The 17,430-nt window shown below is 43.8% G+C and overlaps 1 protein-coding gene across 1 annotated transcript in view; it reads left to right on the top strand.

Annotated features, from left to right (window-relative positions):
* Positions 1-17,430, top strand: part of PAPPA (pappalysin 1) — a 241,865-nt gene that overhangs the window by 64,415 nt on the left and 160,020 nt on the right. The window contains exons 5-7 of the mRNA XM_023242643.2: positions 1,761-1,953; positions 8,384-8,505; positions 16,037-16,535. Coding sequence (XP_023098411.1) covers positions 1,761-1,953; positions 8,384-8,505; positions 16,037-16,535 — 814 coding nt within the window. The remainder of the gene's footprint in view (positions 1-1,760; positions 1,954-8,383; positions 8,506-16,036; positions 16,536-17,430) is intronic.

Here is a 17,430-nt window from a genome sequence, read left to right on the forward strand (position 1 = left end):
AGATACTTGCTAAGGGACACCAGGCTCTACTGCTTCTTCCAAACATATGAAGGAGTCCCCAGGATGCTGGAGAAGAGACAGACTGTCAGAAGTCACTCAGGAGATCAGAGGCAGCTTCTGTGTATAACCTCCTTGTACTCCTGTCCCTTCCCCAAGCTGGATTCTCAAGGTCCTATCCAACTGCCTAGCACCTGCCCAAAGTTATTTTCTGTTTGTTTGATAAGGGGGAAGTCAGTTTATGTTGCAGGATTCCCAGTGGCCGGTTTATTTTAAGATCTGGCGAGCCCCATGCTTCTCTGTCTGGGGCCCAGCTGCAGAAACCCTGACCTGGCCGACACCTCTGGGAAGTGGTGTTTTTGGAAACCAAGCGAAAACAGTGCCTTGCTCTGCCCCTGAGGCAGTTGAATAAAGCTGTTGGAAGGGTAGACAGGAGGCAGGCTTCTTCCTTGAGAGGCGAGTCTTGGATACTATTCAGTCCACATGGTCGAAAAGAGAGTAGGGCTGAAGGTCATTTGATCTAAAGACATTTAAGAGATTGTATTCCAGTCAGCTCAGACTCAGGCTCACATCCTATTTATCAATCACCTGCAGGATACTGTTCCCATACAGGGTCTCATTTATGCTCAGACGTCCTTCTATTGATTCGAAACATGGTCTTAGCATCAAGACTGCCTGGGTTTGAGTCTTGGATCTATCCCTAACATTGTGATCTTAAATAAAGCTGCATGACCTCTCTCAACCTCTATTCCCTTCTCTGTAAAATGGAGAAAATCATAGTATTTACTCCCCAAATCATGGGAGTGTTAAATGTGTCCAAGGCCCAGTGCACCATGCCTGGCTTATACTAAGCACACAGCAAATGTCCCAGTGACAGTGCTGTCCTCATTCCCAGGACGGACATGAGCCTGATAGTTCCTAGGGCTGCCTGCCTCTGGCTGTGCTCACTGCAAAGGACACCATGTCCCTGGGTCCTGTAGCTCCCTACAGTCCTGACCTTTCTTTCTCCATCTGAGCCATCCAGTCTGGTTGACCTCAAGTACCTCCTTCTTCAGAAGCCTCCCTGGAACACTGCCCTTCCCCAATGTGCTGTCTCTTGTTCATCAGTGGTCAGCATTGCAGTCGTCAACAGTCTTCTGATCGCCTTGACTCATACAACAAACTGGCCTTCACTCTGTAGCTAGACTGGTCCCTCCTCTGGGGCAGGAACATTTTAAGTTTCATCTTCCCGTGGCCCTTGGGACAGAGAAGAGAATATGGGATAGATGCTCAGAAGGTTTGTGAAGGACAGTATCACTGCATCCGTGGATAGTGGAATGGATGAATGAATGTATGGGTGAATAGAAGGGAGTGAGTGAGTGAATCAACAAGGAAATGAATGAATGAATGAATGAATGAATGAATGAATGGGAGATACTGGGTGAGTAGTGAGGCAGGGGCAGAATAAAGAAATACATCGCTTACTGACCAGGGATTTGGGGGCCCATGGAAAGCAATTTACCTGTCCCTTGTCCTTAGCTGTGACCTCTGGGCTGCTCAGTCCCATCCACCCTCCCCTTCCTCCCGTTCCCTCTCACCTGCCTCCAGAGGTGATGACTGCACTCATTTGTGCACAGACCATTAACTCTTAAGCACTGAAAGAGGCCAGCTCTGTGTTGGCAAGGACTGGGGTGCTGGCTGGCTGTTCCCTGGGAGACGTCATAACTCTTTCTCATGCCCTCCCATGCAGCCAGGTTTTTATCTCTCCCTCTGCCCGCTCGCAGATGACGACTGTACGGACTCCTTCACGCCCAATCAAGTTGCCAGAATGCACTGTTACCTGGACCTGGTGTACCAGAGCTGGCAGCCCTCCAGGAAGCCGGCGCCTGTTGCCCTGGCCCCCCAGATCGTGGGCCACACGACCGACTCCGTGACGCTGGAGTGGTTTCCGCCCATCGATGGCCACTTCTTTGAAAGGTGAGTGTGGCCTGTGAAGTGGTGATCCCTCTCTCTCCTGCCAAGAAGAAGGGACTTCAGAAGGGAAGCAGTCTTGGAGAGGAGTTGTGCTGTTTTCTCTGTCCTTGCTCTCTTGTTCATCTGGAGCCCCTGGCAGTTCAGCCACTAAACAGTGACTGGTCCAGATAGGCATGTTGTAGATTTGGGGGTCAGGGGATACATGAATGATTGCTAATTGAAATTAATAAGTAATGATGCATGCTTTCAATGAATGAATGTTTAGCTTTATTTTATTCTGAAATACCTGGAAACTCTATCCTCTGGGATGGAGGTCCTGATCTCTTCTCCATGCATTCAGGATTTGAAATTGCCCCTGGTTAATGGGTAATTGTAATATATGTATAGTATATATTAAATATCAAGGTGTATATGTGTATATATACATATTCATATCATACATGAATATACATGCAAATATATATATAATATATGTATAATACATATAATTAGAATCTTTGTGCACAGTATTTCTTTGTAGAATTGAAGGTAGAATTTTTAGAAGACCAGGAATGATAAACCGAGGCACAGGAGTTCTGCTCCCCCATCTGCCACTTATTAGCTGTACTGACTTGGGCAAGTTGCTTTCCCTTGCAGAGTGGTCTTCTACCTCAGAAACGTGTGTCTTATGATGCCTCAGTGGTCTGCAGGCATGAACCTGAATCCAGGGGTCTCTTGTGATGCCTTTCAGCATTGAGACCCTCTGAGGAGCTCAGGCTTTAAGGAAAACAGATTCTAAAGAGTCGGGAAAATAGATTAAGATGTTGACATCTACCCTTGCCTTTAATTTAGGGCTTATTAGTGTCTTAACCTCTATCCCAGCCCTTCTTGGGAGTGTTTTATCTAATACTGATGATATACCATTGATGATGGCAAAAATAAAAGCCAGCTAATGATTAACAAATAATTCTCTGAGGTTGTGGCTGTTGCCATTCATTAAGTGCTTACTCTGGGAAAGATTCTGCATTAAAAGCTTTGTTTGCAGAGTCTCATTTACTCTTTCTAGTAACTCTATGAAGGGGGAATCATTTTCCTCATTTGCTGGGTAAGGCAGGAATTGGAGCTGAAAGAGGCTGAGAGATTTGACCAAGAGCCCATAGAAGTTGGTGGGAGCTGGGCTCTGACTCACATTTTGCAGCATCTTGTCTGTGGCCCCTGTGTGTTTTCATTAAGTCCATCTAAAATTTGAATTATGAAGGGGGTGTTACCCCTACCCTCAAAAGAGCCACAGAAGGTGGTAAGGAGCTCTCGTGTGTGTGTGTGTGTGTGTGTGTGTGTGTGTGTGTGTGTGTGTAAATACATATTAGTTCATGGTGCCACATTAAATTGGGGCTCTGGGGCACCTGGGTGGCTCAGTTGGTTGAGTGTCCAATTCTTGATCTCAACCCAGGTCTTGATCTCAGGGTCGTGAGTTCAAGCCCTGCGTTGGGCTTCTCACCAGGCGTGGAGCCTTCTTAAAAAAAATGGGATCTCTAATTTTCTACAGTACCATCAGTCCCTGAATCTAGAACCTTTGTCTGGCAGCTGGGTGCATGTGTTCTTAGGGGAAGGAAATGTAATCCCTGGGCCCTCTATAAAAACCCCCTTCCCCTGCCCCCAGCCGCCCTCACTGGGAGCTCAGAGCTGGGTTTGGGAAACCTCATGTGACACTTCAGAGCAGGCTCTCCAGCAGCCTGTAGATTTATTTATTTTTTTCTGTGGCGATGAGAAGTATCAGACTTTTGGTCAAGCCTTGGCCTCAATTCCACTTAAAAATGGAAGTTTTGTAAATGAAGCTTCCTGTGTATGTATTTAATTTATATTTCATAAAGCAGTTATTGTCCATTAAATAAATACCATCTGATTGTTGGAAACCTATTGGAGGGTTAATTGTTGTGTAATGAGATAGGTCTCTATTACATGGTACCCTCAGCTCCAATCAATATGTTTTTAATAACCTATAGTCAGTTGGTACTTGAGGCTCGTACAATAGCTATTCTGTTCAGTCTAAGATTTCATAACGGAGTTATCATATGTTAAATTAAAACTGACATTTTAGAAACATGTCTAATTAGGGTTAACAGCTACGTAGACGATAGGCTATGACTAAAGGAAGTTGGTCCACCAGTTCAATAAATTGTTACAAAGAAATGGAGCTATCACTCCCGCATACACTCAGTTTGCAGTCATGTGCATTGGCCTGGTGCAGAGCATACAAGCTCTACTGACAAATCGTCTGCACTCCGCTCCCCACTCCACCACTCTTGGTCTATGGGGCCTTTGGCAAGCCATCTCACCTTATTCTCTCTGACCCTCTGAATCTTCTTCCATAATTGTGCCCACTTCAGCTGGATTTTGTGGGGAATTCAACAAACATGTGACATCTGTGGTATGCCTAGCACACCCTCTATGTTCAAGAAATATTAGCTCCCATCTCATATGAAGTTTCCCAGAGCTGTTTAGCTACTTGAAAATTCTCTTTCCCTGCAAAATCTCTGGTGTTTTCCACTACATCCATCAATGCCAACCTCTCGCCCCTGGCCATCCCTACGTCCTCCTGCTGTTCCTCACATCTGTGGTCTAAGAGAATACAAGGGTTTTCCTTAAAAAAACATATTCAGATCCTCCCACAGCCTGTGTCCTCACACATGGGCAACTGAATAAATAATTCAAGGCCACCCCTGGCTTTTCTAACTCCTTTATTTTTATCTGTCTTGCAAACATGTGTTGATGGAATGGTTTCAGTTATCTGAACAATTGGTGGTGGGGTATTAGAAAGAATTCTGGACTGAGAAGCAAGAGACCTGGGTCTCAAGTCTTTGCAATCTCATTCATTTCCTCTTCCTCTTCAGCCTCAGTCTTCTGATCTGTAAGCCAAAGGGCATCTAGCCTTTTGCAACCAAGGTTCCTATTGCAAATCTCAGAACACAGAAAATGACTTGAGTAACTATTTTCTCAATTCTCCTTAGAATGGTACATAATGAGTACCATTCTAGATGCATAGGAGAGAAGTAAACTCATCATACACAGTGGACATCTTAAAGAAGCACTGTTCAATGGTACTTCCGCAGTAATGGAAATATTCTCTATCTGTACCATCCAATATGGTAGCCATTAGCCAACTGGCTATGAAGCACTTGAAATGTGACAAATGTGGAACTGAATTTATTTAAATTTATTTAATTTATAATTTATTAAATTTATTTAATGTTAATTAGCTTACATTCAAAGACCCACATGTGACTGCTGGCTGCTATATTAGCACAGAGTTGAGCTTTAAGCTTTGATTCTCATGGAACCTAGGTGAGAAAGATGATCTCTTCCAGTGTTAACATCCTGTACATCTGTGATTTCAGAGTGTGTGTGTGTGTGTGTGTGTGTGTGTGTGTGTGTGTGTAGATACAGGTGCAAATAAAAATCACATAAATGCCAGAGGTAAAAAAAAAAAAATACTATATACTCCCTGGATGTATAGATACTTCCTGATTTTGGTAAAGCCTTTACAAGCTATAACCTTGGCATGAGTACATTGTACTCATGATCTTCTATTTCCTAATCTGTAAAATGGGAACATGACCCACTGCCCAGAATCACACCATTGCTTTTTAGTTGCTGACTTAGCCTTTACTTTTGTCCTTCTTTCCTCAATCCATGTTTCATTTAGCATTCAGAGCAATCTTTTTAAAATGTAAATTATATCATGTTGCTCCATGACTTGGAGTGGCTCCAGTGGCTTACAACCCTCTAGTGGCTTCCCGTTTCTTTTATGTATGATCACCATGTGGTCTACAGGACTTCCCATGATCTAATCCTTGCCTATTTGTCCAACTGCCTCTCTTACCACTCTTTCCTTCATTCGTGACTCCTGTCATTCACACTTCCTTTGGGATCCCTATACACCAAGCCCTTTTTTTCCTGCTTAGGTCCTTTATGTTCCTGCAACTGCCCCTGGAATACTTTATATCCACTCTTTATGTCATCCTTCAGCTCTCACCATAGATGGCATTCCCTCACTAAGGCCTTTCATGACTGTTCCAATTTTAATTAGCCCAGTACACCTCTCCCACTGGTATTCTTGCATACGTCATACATTTCCTTTGCTTCTAGAACTTAATGAGCCTGTTATTTTATATCTGTCTACTTGTTTATGGACTATCCACCAGGCTGCAAGCTCTATGAGGTATAGGTAGCACATCTAATTTCCTCACCCTTCGATGGTCAGTGTCTAGTACTTGTACAGTGCTAACAGCTAGAGGCTGTTCAATGAAAACCCATTGAATGAACAGATGAAAAAATGAATGAATACATGAACCAATGATTGAATATGATGAAAGGTACTATGTAGGGCTCTGTGCAAACAAGGCACATTTACTGTCAGGTGGATGATGGTTTAGTCGCTCATCAAAGTATTTATTGGAAACTGAGGATGTGTCAAGAACTCTGTGAAGTACAGGGCACTCACTCTATGAGTGTCATCTGAAGCATGACATATAAAGAAATAGAAAGAAAGGTTCCATGTCCATTAAGGTCAGTGTGGTTCCTAATTCCATCCCAGAACCTTTATAATCTCATTGTCATCATAGAGCCAGTCATGTGACTCTGAGCTGCTATGCATGGTTTGTGGTCATTGTAATGGAACTCAGCCTTCCAGAGTAAGGAACTCTCTCTCCACTCCTCATTCCCTGTCTACAAGTATATTTGTATAATTATTGTGATTGCCAGTCCAGGAGTAACTCCTAGATATTCAAAATATATAGAAAATTCAGAAAACCAGAAGGAATAAAAATGGGGATCATCCTATACTTGTTCCACCACCCAGACATTGCTGCCAATATTTTGTAATATTGAAGTTATTTGAACAGTACTGAGATGCTGCTATAAATTCACTTTTGAATACAACTTTTTCACTTAACATTATAGCATTCCATGAAATTTCAGGGAACATTTTTGTAATGACTTCTTACCATTTTATTGACCATGTTAATCTTAGGCTATTTCATCATTCTCCTACCACTGGATATCAATGTGCTTGCAAAATTTCTACCTATGTATGATTTTATATTTATAGTGATAAAGCTGAGGATGCAAATTCTGCAATTTGAGGGTCTAGACTAGGTTAGTCATGAGTCTTAGCAACATGTCTGAGTTACTGGTGTTCATCCATTCATCTATCCACCTACCCATCTATCCACCCATCCACCATCCATCTATCCACCATCCATCCATCCATCCGTCCATCCACCCACCCACCCATCCACTCACCAATGCACCCAGCCAGTATCCACCCATCCACCATCCATCCATCTACCCATGCACCCACCCATTCACCCATCCACCCATCCACATATGTTGACCACCATATAAGCAGATAAGCAGGAGAATGATCTGTTAAGATATAGGTTTGGGGATGAGTTCCCTGGTAGCTGTGTGGAAGAGGAATGGGGAACACCAGTAGACAGATGCTTACAAGTATACTCTTTCTTACCATGTGATCCCAAGGGCTATAGAGCTTCTCTGTGAAGGGAAAGCCCTAAGGCTCCTCCACTGTATCTTTCAGGTAGTCAAGGGATAAAGATTCTTCTAGGAATGATGAAAGAGGTATTGGCAGGACCATTGCATTTTGAGAAATAATGGGCTGATCCCTCTCCCCTCCTGGCAGCTGCCTCCTAAACAGATGCCAAGTCTGGAGAACAAGCAAGATCCTAGAGGCTATTATGGCTAAGGGGAGATTGAATCCAGATACATGAGACACTAGATGGTAGCGGAAGCCACTGTAATATTCCACTTCTAGGGCTGTTCCCTTCAAGAGATTGGCTTGCCCCTTGGAAAGCTGCTAAAAGGAATTTGATACCATGGTAAAGAAACTGCTTTTCACTGTTAAAGGTGGTTCATCCATCCACACAGTATCAGGGCTGGAAGGTTCTATAGGCACCATCTGGTTCACCCAACTCATTTTTGAATGAAGGAACTAGATCATGCCTTCTTTCTATTTCATACCTAGGACCCAGGATGGTGTCTGGCACATGGGAGGTACCTGATAAGCACTGTTAAAAGAATAAAATTTGAGGTTAAATGGGACTAAAGATTTTTTCACAAGCACACATCAAGTCCTCAGTGGAGCCTTGAATGTCTGATGAAACTAAGATTAGTACAGGTAGTAAGTAGTTGGCCTATTGATTCTGTACTGCTTGAAATTAAAGAAGTGTATCTATCGTTATGACAGAAACCACATAGGCCTAAATAAGATCTTTGCTGAACACTCGGGAGGAATTTCACTTATGCTCATATTCTGGAATCTTTGGCGAGGATAAGGAGGATAGGGTAATGTGGAATTGTTGTGTCTTCTCCCCTGGATCAGGAGCTCATTCAACCGTTCCTAAGTCAGTGCATTTCCCTTCTTTCCTTGGCCTCCTAGAGAATTGGGATCAGCATGTGAACTTTGTCTGGAAGGGAGAATCCTGGTGCAGTATGCCATTAATGCCTCCTCCCCGATGCCCTGTGGCCCATCAGGACACTGGAGTCCTCGGGAAGCAGAAGGTAAGGCCACCTGGAAGCTCATTTACAGGTTAGGGGTACAAAGAACAACTCTTTACATACTATCTCATTTGATCTTTATGGAATCTTCAAGGCCAAGTTTTTAAATTTTATTTTATTATTTATTTATTTATTTATTTATTTATTTTTATAATTTTATTCTTTTATTAATTTTATTTTTTAAAATTTTATTTCTGTCTTTTCCCCCAAGTGTTTTTGAGACATTATTGACATCTAACATCACATTGTACAAAGTGATGATTTGATACATGTATCATTGTGAAGTAATTACCATAGTAAGGTTAGTTTACACATCCATCATCTCATACTTTTTTGTTTTTTGTGGTGAGAACATATAAGATCTACTCTCTAGGCAATTTTCAAGTGTATGATACAGTATTATTAACTAGAGTCCCCATGTTGTATATTAAAACTCCAGAATTTATCCATCGTACAACTAGAAGTTTGCACCCTTCGGCCAAGATCAAGGCCAATACTCATGCGTCGATTCAACACATAGTCTTTGAACTCTTCACTGTGTTAGGTATGACATCCCACTTTAAATTTGAGGAAACCAAGGTGCTGAGATATTGAACAAGTGCCTGAGGCCACACACCTGATAAAGACACAGCTTGTATGTGTGTTTATACACACCTCCTGACCCCGACAGCCTGTTGGTTCAAGATCACCTTAGAATCAGCACACATACCTGGGTGGGGGGGCGGGGGTTGGTCAAGGTTTCAGTAGTCTTTATCTTCTTTGGTTGTTTCTGAGAATCCCCAGGGCATCCACATATACACCACAGCTATCCCTCTCAATGTTTTCTGCTATGTACCCTCCTTTTTGGGATGCATTTATCAGCAAGACACTTGAGGGAAGCACCTCGTGATTGCCACTGTTGTGGGCTCTCCCCATGACCAGACCCTCTCCGTCTGGGGGTCTCCCAGACCTCCCTAGGGCTAACAGTCTCTGTGCTGTCTTCTAGTCCTGCACACTGCCAGATCTACTGGGTTTTCTACAGAAATTAAGAGAGTGCCTTTTACCCAATTCTTTGTTCCATGGTCACTTGGCTTTGCAGCAGCCACTTGGAACTTAACAGAATCTCACAGAAAGTTGCCTACTCAGTTTCCTTTTGCAATGTCCCCTTCTTTAGGGCTCAGATCTAGTGTCTGAAGCCAGGCTGGCAGAGACCCCATGTTCTCCCTTACCCTCAGAGACTTCCGCTTGGAACTCCGCGCCCAACCCCCCCCCCCCCCCGCCCCCGACCGCCCGGTCCCTCTTGCTTCTGTGCAGGGCAGCTCATGTCCATGGTCCCTGGGTGGGGACCACAGTCCATCAGAGGGAGCAGAATCTGATTCCTCACTGAGGTTCAGTGAGAACTCCCCTCTTTTCCTTTATATTTTTAGAAAGGAGGTTGGAAAGAAAAAGCCAGAGAATAAAGCAAGGGAGAGGGATCAGAGAGGAAAGTGAAGGAGAAAAATGACAGCACTGTACTTTGTTATCTTCTAAAGTAGCTTAAAATAAAAATGAGAGCTGAACTTGGGAACTCTAAACAAATCCATCTGGAATGTAAAGCAAGAGGGATGTCTGGGAGAAGCCCTCAGTTCAGCCTCACAGAATCACGGGCTGTCAGACTTGGAAGGGGTGGCTAGGTCATCCAGCCCCAGTTCCCACCCAGTGCAGGAATCCCCCTCCTGCCCTCCCTTACTGAGGCTCTCCTAGCACCAGCTCATACATTCCTTGGCCTTCCATTCGTTAGAAAGTTCTTCCTGAAATCCACAGTCGTGACTTTTCCATGCCAGCAGAACCCACTTTGGGTTTTCCTGGAAGAAAATGCATGTCTCTTCCAGCTGACAACACATTGTGTGCGCACAGAATGAACAAGTCTCACCTGTGACCACTGTAGGAACTGTGTGCCTGGCACTGTGCTGGATGCATGGGGCAAGGCAGAGCTGGCCATCTAACAGGGGTGCTGGATGGTAACCATCCGGTGCAGTGAGGCCCATGCTGATCGAAGCACAGAGTGCTGGGGGGAGCAGTGAGAAGCTGGCCTCATGTAGAACTGAGACTAAGGCCACCCAGGAAATGTCACCACACCAGTGAGCAAGGCACATTTGACAACATGAAAGAAACTGGGTATGTTTAGAACAGTGGTTTTTTGAGTCTGATCTGGAGGATTATGGCATTCCTAGAGACTTTATAGGGTATCCTCAAAGACCAAAATTATTTTCATAATGATGCTATGATACTGATTACCATTTCCACTCCCAGTCTCTCGTGAGAATGGAGCTTTCCCGTCCTGCATGGAATGCGATGTTATTACTGCTCCAATAGCTAATAGAGCACATGCGTATGTGTTCTTGTGTTCTAAAGTTTCTCAGTTTTCATTGATAGTATGGCAACTACTAGTAGATGTAACCCTCATAAACAGAAGGTCTTCAGTAATGCTCTGAGAGATTAAGAGGGTTTGGAGCATGAAGAGTAAGGTGTGGAGTCGGGGAAGGTTGGACTGAGTGTTCTATAATGACTGGATAACGATGGGTTTTTACTGAGGGCAGCAAGGAGGCACCACGTGCCTTGGCAGGAGTCTGTTGCATGGTGAGATGTACATGTTGTCAAGATTGCGTGGGTTGCTCTGTGGTGAAGAGCCTGAGGAGTGTGTGCTGGGGGAAGGGGAGCAGTGGCTGTTGCAGGAATCTGAAATAGGGATGGTGGTGGCCAGGGTGTGGTCCGTGGCAGTGAGAAATGGAGAGAAGTCAATGGAATTGAGAGATATTTAGGAGGTATAATCAGCAAGACTCTCCACTGAGACTTCTCTGGCTAAAACATCTTGGTTTGTTCTAACAGTTGCATGAATGAAATAATTTTCAGACATCTCCCCACACCTCCATCCAACCCAACTGTCAATTGGTTAAGTCTGTTCCTGGTTTGCTGTTGACCTTCTTAAAGCACGATATGTAGAGCAGAGTTCAACTGGAAGTGCTGAGCCCCCTCGTTCCCTGAGCTGACTCAGGCATGCAAGGAAACCCAGCAGCCTTGGGTTTTCCTTCAGAATATGTAAATTTAGTGCATGCAGGCCAGGAAAAGACACTGTTCTTTTTTTAGAGCATCCTATTACAGGCTGTGTGATCCTTTTGGCTCAGACCCTTTTAATATCCTTGAAGAAATAAACTTTTCCATGAGCCAAACTCTGCAATTTATTTCTCAACTCATTTTCATCCTATTTATCTTTGCATGTTTAAGTTTTTAGACTTCCCAAACTACCATAAAACTCTCAAATCCATGAGCAATGCCAGACAGATCTTTGGGGTGGGGGGATAAAGAGGACTGGACCTTGGTCTGAGCCCCAACATTAATGTGCTCTGTGCCCTTGAATGAGTCACTTAGCTTCTCTGAAGATAGCATCTCATGCACAGAATAAACGTTCTCTCTAGCTCTAATATTCCACAGAGCTGTAACTTCTTTATTTTAACTCCATATTAATAAGATAGAATATTTATCATTTAACAAATATTTACTGCACATCTGTGGTGTTCCATTAACTCTGTTCCATGAACTTCAGGTAAATACAGTCACAGAAATTCTTGCCTTTGGCCACAGAAGGTGATTGGACTCAGAAGAAACCCTGTTTTCCTATATCTTGAGCAAAAACTGTATTTCAGAGTTGAGTGTTTCTTGAGGTATTTAATACCATGGACACTTGTCACCCAGGACTGAGATAGTTAGGCCTCATCAACTCACATCTCTGGTAAGATCACATGTCCAAGCATGTAACACCTCGCAAATGTTGGGTTTTCCGTGAGACTGACACATGATACTAGCTGTTTTCATTTTTTCTTATCTGTGTGAGTCCTTTCCCCCATTTTTCTGCCCATAATATTTCAGGTGTGCTGAAGTATTCATCTGGAAAAACTTGGCACTAAGTTTTTATAACTATATTTGTGTCAACAGCTGCAGGGTATATACACAAAGATATATAATAGATGTCTGTATGGATCTTCATAAATGTACATTTAAATCAGCATAAGTATATATAAATAAATTTCACACATACGTAGCCTCATTTCTAGTGCACAGCTTGTATCAACATGTACCTTTTCATGTAATCACCGTATATACAAAAGGGTAGGTATTGATAATGAAGTAACAGTACTTTCATGCTTTTCTTTCTTCCCCCTTCCTTCTTACTTTTTTCCTCCTTCCTTCCTTCCCTTCTCCTCCCTTCCCCCTTTTCTCTGACCTTTTCCCTGCCTCACAGTCACTCCCAGTCAACTTTCTAGCCTTGTTCATTTTTTCCCTCTTAGGCACTTTGGGTTGGTCCTCATCTCTTTTTAGGGTCCCTTGTCCAAGCCACAGGTGTGATTGTGTTAGTACAATCATTTATCACCTGGTTTCACTAGACTAGAAGCTCCATGGGGGCAGAGGCCATGTGTATAGAAACCTGTTTTCCCAGGGACTAGCCTAGCACTGGGCACAGACCAGGCAGTCAGTAATTATTCTTTGGACTGATGGATGGATGGATGGATGGATGGATGGATGGATGGATGGAGGATGGATGGACAGGCGGACAGATAGATGGACAAATACATAGATGGGTAGATAGTATCTGTGACTCTAAAAAGTGGTTTTGCTAAAAAGATAATTTTCACTTGTTTTCTTACAATTTTTCACTAGCCCCTCCATCCTTCTCAGTATAAAGTGCAGTTTCCTTAAAGTGCCATACAAGACTCTCCAGAACCTGGGTTATGTTTAGCTTGCTGGCCTCACCACTTGCTACTCTCCCTTGCACTCACAACCATAGTCATCTTTGTTCCTGTTCACTCTCAGCTGTTCTCTTTGCTTAGACTACCTCTTCCTCCCAAGCTTTTCCCCGTTCCTTCCTCCTTACGTTTCATAACAGAGCTAATCTATTTGTGACATCTAATAAGTATACCATCCCATTTTGAGTTTTACAGCACCCCTGTGAGGTAGGTATCATCAGAGTAGGGGACACAATGAGCTTATAGTTCAGCCCAGCTTCCATTGCTTCAAAGTTTGGCATGCTGCCTGGATGAACAGTATCACATAATATTCTGCTCCCCATCAGGGAGTGACTTAACCATCTGAGTCTCAGTTCCCTCTTCTGGAAAATGAGTTTCTTAAGACCTGTGCCATAGACTTATTGCAAAAATGAGGCATGTAACATGTTTGGCATGGCACCGAACTCAGGATGGTCAGTTCGTGGAGCCTGGCATGGTTCAAGGGTTGCTGCATTGGTGATGGCTGGACTCTGTAACGCTGAGGCTCTTTTTGACATGTAAAAGTTTGTCTCTGATGACAGTACAAGCACAAGCTTTGCTAAGATCTCCATTCCTCTTTACCTACTTGACTGTAAGGTCCAGGCTCACCTTACTGTCCTTTGAAAAGCATTTGGTCCCTCTGTTGATTAACAAGAAATCAGGGAGAAGGCAGGGGACAGACACATTTGTCATCTTTGCTCTGTTGTGGCTCCCATCACTGATAGCCATTTTCTCCAAGGAAGGAGAAAGGTTGTTGCATCCTTTTCCAGTTCCAAGAGAAAGTGCGAGGAGGAGGTGGAATGTTCACCTGGCACTCACCATAACGCAATGGGCTTCTGCATTCCACAAAGTGCTTGCTGCTTTTTTAACTCCATATTAGCAAGATAGAAGATTCTTCATTTAACAAATATTTATTGAATATCCACTATCATCACTGTCTATGGACCAGGTACTATATTAAATAAAGGCTACCTGTCATTGAGTGAAACAGAGATATGAGAGACAAAAATGATAACTGTCTTACAGGATCTTGGTGACAAACAGATGAATACATTAATGGCTAGGGAATGTGCTCCATATACATTAAAATGTTGCCCTTAGGAAAGCTCAGTGAATAAATGATAATGTATGTGCCAACAACTCATAAAGCTAAGACAATCAGGGACTCCATCGGGTTAGAGAGTCGACACGAAGAAAAGCTTCAGCCTCGCTAGGGAGTCTTATTTGTGCCTTTGACTTAAATCACTGGTCACTTCTAGCCAGCATTTGCTGAAATGGATGAACCTTGCCTAGGAATGGTGGAGTAGTTATATCCATTTATTCCTGCTCTGATGTGTTATATCTGAAAAGTCTTTTGAATTCTTCTCAACCGCCCCCCCCCCCCGCCCACTTTCTTTTCTTTTTCTCTTCTCCATCTCCACTTGATGTCTTCTCTCTTCTCCCTTGGCTGGGCAGAGGCATGGAGATTGGAGGCATTTTTATAGCCTTCACTGGAATAGCTTTTCTACCCAAAATGGTTTTCTAGTTTTCACATTGCAATTCCTATGATGCTGTAACACTACCACAAAGCCATTTCCAGCAAAGATTGCCTTTTTCCTTTTGATTTAAAAATACCCAGCATCCCACTTGCCACCAAAAGATGGAAAAAAAATGTGGCTAATAGGACAACTTGAGATCCTGCGTCCTACCTTCACCAGTGATCTGTATCTCTTGTTAGATTCCCTTAAACAAATTAGAGCCGATCATTACAGAGTCCTGATTACTTTTCTCAGCAGTGCAAAGGAGAGCTCTCTGAGGGTCTAGGACTACATGATCTCATCAGCGAAAAATTCAGAAGTCACTGCAGGCTGAGATCAGTGGGGATGAGGCATTGTCTCCCTGGGGAAAGAGTAGAAGAATCCCTCCTTCCTTCTCCCCCCTCCCCTGCCTCACCCAACCCTCCCCTTTCCTGAGTCAGACTGGACAGAGCTCTGAGAAGCTCAGTGGTATGGAATGACCTCATGTGGTAAAGAGGAGGAGGAGAGATAAGATGGCTCCAGGGCTGCCTTCCAGTTCTGTCATTCATGGTTCTACACAGTTTCCCTCCCAGAATCCTCAATCCAATGGGAGGAACTATCTGCACTCATCTCTTCTTTGCTGGAGGTTTCTGGTTCTTCTGTCATTTGAAGCAGGTTGTACTGAAAGCAGTACTATAAGGATTCTAGTTTATTTTTGTGGCCTCTGCATGCAGTAGGGAGAATAAAGAGTATGAACTTCAAGATGAGACAAAACTGGGTTCCAATGCTGACTGACCTTCACATCAAGCTGTGAGACTTTGATCAGTCCACTCCACATTTCTGAGCCTTAGTTGCCTCACCTCTGAGATGAGTCTTTGCAAGAAATAAGCAAGTTCAGGTGATGTTTAGCAAATGTGTGTTAAGCAAATGTGTGTCCCTTCCTTCTTTCCATCTGGGGCAGCAAAGCCTGCAAGTAGGGAATGAAGAAAGAAAGTTTGGGCATTGACTCAATAGTAAGACACTTACTTGAATGTAGTTGTGAGCAAATGTTTTGTGATTTATCCAAGATCTGTATTGCAAGGGTGGAGATGGGCTGGATGCTGTGCATACAACTGATTCACCAAAACACTGAGAATCTTCCCTCTCTTTTCACCTCTGTCTGAGCTCTAGTCAGACCAGTCTCTCCTACTGTGTACAGGAAGCTCCAAGGACCAGACTGAAGGGCTTTCAGGAACTCATACCCTCATCTCTTCTCCATAGGTCATCCAGATGTTGAACAGCCCTGTAAGTCCAGTGTCCGCACCTGGAGCCCAAATTCAGCTGTCAACCCACACACAGTCCCTCCAGCCTGCCCTGAGCCACAGGGCTGCTACCTTGAACTGGAATTTCGCTACCCTTTGGTCCCTGAGTCTTTAACCATATGGGTAACCTTTGTCTCCACTGACTGGGACTCTAGTGGGGCTGTCAATGACATCAAACTATTGACTGTCAGTGGGAAGAACATCTCCCTGGGCCCTCAGAACGTCTTCTGCGATGTCCCATTGACCATCAAACTCCGGGATGTGGGTGAGGAGGTGTACGGCATCCAGATCTACACATTGGATGAGCACCTGGAGATTGATGCGGCCATGTTGACCTCCATTCCTGACAGCCCGCTCTGCCTAGAGTGTAAGCCCCTGCAGTACAAGGTGGTCCGGGACCCTCCTCTCCAGGTGGATGTGGCCTCCCTTCTACACCTCAATAGAAGATTCATGGACACGTAAGTGCACTCTCTGGATAAGGAGGTGGTCTTGTGGGTGGGCAAATGTAAGGAGTGTCAGAAAGGCCTGTCTTGGAAAAACATTCATCACAGACAGATTCATTTCTAGGGATTCATAACCTGGCAGTGAGTGTGGAACGGTCTTAATAAGGCAGAGTTGATATGGTGAGAATGGCAAAGCACAAGTAACCAGGAGGTCTGGAATTTGGGGAGAGCTCTAACATAACTCTAAGATTCCCAGACCTCTCTTGGTTTTCCGAACAATTAAATGAAGGAGGCTGTATAAGATTAGCAATGAGTAAGTCAGGTATTACTCATGAAATTGGAAGAATGGAAGTTTGCTAATGATTTCCTTTTTATATTTAATTGAAGATTCATGCTTTTGGATTGCTTTTTCAGTGAATGAGAAGGGCGCGAAGCTAAGTAGCAGGTTGCCTGGGAATTGAGCATGGTTCTGTGTATTTGCATGGGAATGTTCTTGGAAGGTGAACATCACCTGCCACAGTCCTTGTTTTGTTTCCTTTTCCAAAGTGGAAGAGAGGTTCAAACCCATTTGATCCTTAAGAGCCCTTGCAGCTCTAGGTCTCCAAGATCCTTTTGGGATGCTCACGGCTTTTATGCAAGATAGTGCTCATCCTTAATATTCATTTCTCAAGCTACCTTTTCCTCCAACATCGTCAGGTTTTATGTTTTCTGAGAGGCCACCTTACAGTGGCCTCATTAGTGCTTTGCCTGTGTGCCAGACAATGGGCTGAGATCTTTGCATCTTCTACTCGTTTATTTCATCCTCTCCACAAACCAGCCCAGTTACCCTTCTTGTTTTACAAAGAAGGGTGCAACAGATTCAAGACGTGAAGTCACTTGTCCAAGATCACATAGTTAGAAAGTGGTAAGA

Source organism: Felis catus, chromosome D4 (genome assembly GCF_018350175.1).
Source record: "Felis catus isolate Fca126 chromosome D4, F.catus_Fca126_mat1.0, whole genome shotgun sequence".
NCBI lineage: Eukaryota > Metazoa > Chordata > Mammalia > Carnivora > Felidae > Felis > Felis catus.